Genomic DNA, 6,288 nt, shown 5'->3' with positions numbered 1-6,288 from the left:
TTTTATCCACAGTGTTACAAAAGTGGAAAACAGTAAGCCTCGTTCCGAAACTAAATTTAACCGCAATCTCAACAAATTCTTCGAGTTATTTTTAGCTAAAACATTTGTTTTCACTTATGTTGTTGAAGCACCAGGCGGGCCTGATTGAATTACCAAACGGGCCGGATTTGGGCCGTAGTGTGCCCATGTAAGGACTGTAACTGCTAGCCTACACCATGAAATCGAAACAAATCAAATAATTGGCCTACTAATTCCATACCAGACATGGCCTGGTAAACAGACAAGAGACTTTCATATCCTTGGGATAAGTACCGGTATGTGAAATTTCTATCTTTAATCCCATTTCAAGCAGAAAGAATCATTTCGCACCACAACCATGTATTACTACATCATCACCCATAATAAGCAAAATATATAAAGGCAAAAATATCACAGGCGAAATATTATAAACAGAAGTGCAACAGATTGTTTGCTTCAAGGAAGCAACAAGCAAAATAAACTTGCTTAATTAAAATATCTTGTGAGTCCTAAGCTGGAAATAAGATTGCTGGCCTGGTCCTATTAACCAAATGAATAGTTCTCTCATAGGGGGGTATATGAAGTTGCTAAATACCTTTGACATTGTGATAAATGAACTGAACATGTTGAATAAAAGTCAAAATACCTTGAAAAAACAAATCATGGTTGTAAAAAAATATTATTTCAGTCGTATCGCTCATATCTCAAATATATCTCAAAATTATTTTTAAATTAGTTTTCAGAAAAAACTTGGGTTTTGAATAAACTCTGGGCAGAAATAAGAACATTAATTAGAGTTTAACAGATACCACCTTTGGCGGTACATCTCTTCTATAGAATAAGGTTAGATAAAGCATTTTCCCCAGATGACCTATTTTCTTCTGAGTTTGAGATAACCGGATTTATAGGACACCATTTCACCGAAACAGTGGTCCCCCCCCCAATTATGGCCTTTGTTAAATCAAATCAGTTATACCCCGGTACATTAAAAACTCGTTTGTTTATAGAGAAAGAGTAATTTGGATGATAAAACAACCAGTATTTTCAATAGACACAAGAAATGGGCTAATAAACTTGAAAAAAAGATTATGTAAATTTTGATGGCAAATATAGTCATTTTGATAGGAAAGCTACTACTTTGGTGAAGAGCAGAAAAGCAGTGTTTTAGTTTGCTGATTAATTTGAGCCCGGAATTGATTCATTTTTTTCTCCAATGTGTAGCCGGATTGAGAGTAATTTTAATGATAAGTCAAAGTATGTATCTTGCATATAAGCAGAGTTTAAAGCTAAAAGTTGCCAAACTACAGGGGTTCCCTTATACGCAACGCACATAACTCTTTTCGCACTAAATGGATTGACAGTTGTAGTGAGGATGAATTTGAAGGATTTTTTGACTCTCCTACATTATTGATGAAAGTAAAACAACAATAATGGCTATAATTTTCATTAAATCTCTTCTGCAACCATTTGCTGTGATATGTGCGTGCAGCGTGTTAGGATTTGTAGGGTTGGCAAATTCACCGTTTTAGGGCCATTCTTAGGAGGTCGGTTTTTATGAGAGGATATATGTACTCATTTTGATAGCCACTTGAGAAAAACACACGAGATACATGTGAAAAATATGACAAAGTAACAAATGTTCGCAAATTTGATAAAAACTTTGTTAGTTTTAATAAAGATTTCATCAATTCCAATGTTTGTGATCTACAAACTACAAACATTGTATGTTTCACAAGTAATGACCATAATTCCTAAAATCAACGTCACATATATTTGGCACAAAACTCTAATTGCTTTGCATGCAGGATAAGAAGTCATAACATAATTGACTGAAAATATGATACTTTCAGATAAAAAGTTACAAAGCTCAGTATCAAAATCATACATTCATCAAAATTTAAGTTTAAATTATCTTTTCAAATACCCAAAAATCATATATGCAAAGCTAATCATAAAGTTGTTATGAATGAAAAATCAGATGGGGCTATAATATGCCAAAATAGAATGTAAACCTGTCTGGAGCTTTGTTCAGAGCAGGGCTCTGAATACATCCGATGAACATAAGCCAGTTTTTTAGATTAGTTTGATATGAGACAAGTGTACCCAACATTGAAATACAAAAAAGAGCGCTCCAAAAGTGCATGTACCATTAGTACCAATATGGAGGTAACTAATTTGGTTCGCCTACTTTACATCAAGTTGTGTAAAGGGACTCAAAACTATGGGCATGTGGTATTTCAATTGACTAACACGGGCAGTCCCTGAACTCGTAATAAAACTATAATACAGGAAATCGAAATAAAATATGTCCTAATCTGGTACACATACTACGGGAACTACGGGATTACCCAAAAATGATTGTTTATTGTGGATGTCATGGTGTAATGATTACTATGGAGAGCTATATGAAGTGTGTGGCAAGAGAATAAATTTGAATCCATAGCAAAGATGGTCATGAGATAGATTCAAAGTTGATTCAGAGCAAATGAAACTAACAAAACTTATCAATTCACTGTTCTGAATGCATTCCAAGAAATGTTTCAAAGTCAAAGAAATGAAATATACCAGTACTCTAAATTGAACTATGCTACTAACAAACACCATGACATTGATTAATATGGTGTGGAATGTTTAAACATATTCAACAGAACATACTTGAAAATTGGTACTCTCAAAGTATTTGAATCAAGATGGCGGACACTGGAACGTGGTGGTATGTGTACCAACTACCAAGTTAAGAATAGGCTATAATTTTAGGTACAAATACTACGGGAGTCACTTGGCTAGTCCTCGAACCCTTAATAGAACTAAAATAAGCAAAATTGGAATAAAATTATGGCCCTACCATAATCTGGTACACATACTACGTTCCGGTGTCTGCCATCTTGGATCACATACTTCGGGAGTACCCAAAAATTTTATTCTGGAATGTGTTCAGAATAACAACTTATTCAGTTTTGAATATCCTTGATACTAATTAACCCAATTCATCAACAATGCGCTTATTTTGAATGACTTTAAGCCGGTATACACCCCTGTACAATGAACTAGAAGCAGCACTTGATGTGTGAAAGAATGAACATTAAAAAATGAAAGGTAGCTTATTACAAGCAGGCCTGTGAAATAGAAAAAAAAATAATGCAAAAAGCAATAGGATAATGGCAATCTATATAATGCTTCTCAAACTAAGCTGCCTCAGTGAATTGGATAATTTGAACCAGAGAGAAAAACTTGACAAATGTTTGTAAAAAAAAAAAGTCGTTAAAATTTTTGGATATGTTACAGATAGTGATGTCCATATTCAAACCAAATGGTTATCAAGCAGTGACACCCTTGATATATGCTAAATTTCAGTCAATAAAATTTCTTTTTAAAATTCACAATCCTTACAGAAAAAACAGTTTTGACACAACAGGGACACTCTTAATATATTTTTACTCACTATTGATTGGAACTTTACAAAAATATTTTTTTTAAATTGGCAAATCTTTACAGAAAAAAAATTTTGACGGTAATTTAAAATAGATCTAAGGAGAATTAATTTCAAATTATTTTAAAACTAAACCGTATTCCTAATTGAAGATAGGTCAGCAAACTATACAAGAGAAATTTGGTGAAGATAAACAGTCAAAAACCGACACCCTGCAAAGGCAGAGTGAACGCAAAAAACAAGGCTAATTTTGTGTGCAATGTTACTAGCTGTGTTGCAATAATTAAAAGACATTTAAAATATGCATATGCAAATCGTTCTCCTGCAAATATGATATTCCATGGGGTCTGTAGAGGCTTGCGGGAGGGTTGTGTTGGGATTTTTACATATTTACCCATGGTGGAGTGGAGAATAAAGTCAATAAGAGGCTTAATCATATTGCGAAACATGCCTCTCGTCCGGTTACCATCTATGTCGGGTATGGGATTAGTTGGCCAGTTAGATGTTTCAGATGCATGGACTGTGTGTTGTAAACACAGTAAATTCAATGTTACCTCTGTTAAACATGGCATAATTTATAATGTATATATTCCATATTCGGCATCTTTATTTCAAGACGTAATTCGAATTGTCATTATTCAATTTTAGTCACTCTTGGATAGGATTTTCATATCTACCCGGACGAGTTGAAAGCCCATAAGACAGTCTAATCATATGAAACTACCGGCTCTTATCTGGTTACCAGTTGATGTCGGGTATAGGATTACTTTGTTTCTGATAAAGGTGTTTTGTTTGCTGAATTCAAAAGCAGTGCTCAAAACAAACTCATAGTTTCAGAAAAACATCCAAGTCCAATATTGCACTTAAATTTTTCCCATTACGTATATATAAATAAAGAAAATTATGGGCTGACTAGGTAGTAGTATTGTCTAACATTGAAAATAGGATCTAACGAGCAATCATTGAAATGTCCATAATTGAATGGCTCAAGTATTTTGAATACCTTATTACATTTTATTCTGTGATGTTATGTTTGACCAAAGTCAGACGCTGTCAAACAAGCAGTTCACAAGTGTCAGTGTCAGTGTCTTTTGTCAGACGAAAATTTAAGCAATAAAATCAGCAAAAAACATGGGTAATCCCAAAGTATGTGAACCAAGATGGCAGTATGGTAGCATGTGTATCAGGTTAGGGTTAGGCCATAATTTTATTCCAATTTCTCTTATTAGGCTTCCCGCTGCTTGTCAGCAGGGAACCTATTGTATTCCTGTGTTTTATTATTATTATTATTTATTTATTATTATTATTTTTTCAAATTGGTCCTACAAACTTGAAATTCACCTCAAATGTGCAGAAGTTCTCAGCTAGCAATGAAATGCAAATTTTTTTTTACGCGGGAAGCCTGTTAAAGCTGCACGCAGCTCTAGTTTTAGTTAGATTACAAGTTAAGGGGCTATCCAAGTGACTCCCGTAGTATTTGTACCTGAAATTATGGCCTAACCCTTACCTGGTACACATACTACGTTCCGGTGTTCGACATCTTGGTTCACATACTTAGGAAGTACCAAAAAATGTGCTATGATTTGAATATGAAATAAGCCTGATCGAGGATTTTCAACCCAGACTTAACTTTAAAACCAGATTTATAACTATTTTGTATCTGAAATATCAAAAAGTATTCAACCCTGGTCTAGCATATACAGTGTGTTCATAAAGTCTTAGAATTGTCCAATTGCAAAAGGAATTTGTCTATATGATATATAGTCCCACAACTGATTAAAATAAAGCCAACCTGGTTGAGAATGTATCAAGAACCGACTTCAAATTGCAACTTTATGGACACCCTGCATAGCATTCATCAAAGCTATGAAGCTCAAATACTATAAAAATACGCTTACTCAGCAAAATTGTACCAAAAACGCAGAAAACACCCAAACTATTCAGCAGATTTTTTAAGCAACATTCATAAAGCATTTCCTATAAAGCTATTCGTATCAAAAAATAGTTCATTTCAAACCCTTCATAATAACCAGCAGAGAATGGCAATAAAAGCAATATATAAAAGTAACTGAGCTAACCAATCAAAAGCTTCCATTGACATTTCTTTGCAACATCAATCACAGTACTTTTAAAGTTCACTGACCTTTAAGGACAGTGGTTTGGGTCATTGACCCATAGTAACCTTCATCTTTGAACCACAGTAACCCCAAAAAGTAACCAAAAGCCATCCTTGGTTGTTCACTGATAGTCTTATAAATTGTATCAAATCATTGACCAATAGCAAGGGTCAATGACCCAGAGTTACCCCTAAGGTCATAACTCCAGGTCAATGACTCATAGTAACCTCATTCTCTATCCCTCTCATCTAAACTTCCTTCATGATATGATTGTGCTTTTGAATGTCGCTTTGATCTTCGAACTGATGTTGATTCTTTGTCCTGGATGAGAGGGATTGGTTAGATAAGCATTGAGATATGTTTGAAATTGAATAAGTCACTACACAGTCCACTGGTCCAATTGCGAGACCCTTTTACAATCATTTGCATTAAGAGTTCGGCGCTTCAGAAGTGTGTGTATCAATACGGAGGTAAATAATTTTGTTCGCCTACTTTACATCAAGTTGTGTAAAGGGACTGAAGCCTATGAGCAGGGGGTATATTCACTTGGCTTACAGCGACAGTCCTCAAATTCGTAATAGAACTAAAATAAAAGAAATCGGAATAAAGTTATGGCCTAACCTGGTACACACACTACGGGTGCCACAATTGGCGATATTTAGAACAAAAAAAGGTAAAAACATGAAGTGTGAAACTATGTCACCTAAATTCGGCGAAAATTGT

At 34.5% G+C, this 6,288-nt stretch overlaps 1 protein-coding gene across 2 annotated transcripts in view; it reads right to left on the bottom strand.

Moving 5' to 3' along the window:
- Positions 1-361: 361 nt before the first annotated feature.
- LOC120327842 (receptor expression-enhancing protein 4-like) overlaps positions 362-6,288 on the bottom strand; it is a 16,309-nt gene continuing 10,382 nt past the window's right edge. For both annotated transcript variants that reach the window (XM_039394202.2, XM_078114845.1), the window contains one exon: positions 362-5,886. In XM_039394202.2, the coding sequence (XP_039250136.2) occupies positions 5,794-5,886 (93 nt within the window). In that variant the 3' untranslated portion in view covers positions 362-5,793. The remainder of the gene's footprint in view (positions 5,887-6,288) is intronic.

The sequence above is a fragment of the Styela clava genome, chromosome 7 (genome assembly GCF_964204865.1).
Source record: "Styela clava chromosome 7, kaStyClav1.hap1.2, whole genome shotgun sequence".
NCBI classification, from domain to species: domain Eukaryota; kingdom Metazoa; phylum Chordata; class Ascidiacea; order Stolidobranchia; family Styelidae; genus Styela; species Styela clava.
Note: the sequence above shows the minus strand (reverse complement) of the source record. Positions and strands in the feature narration are given on the sequence as shown.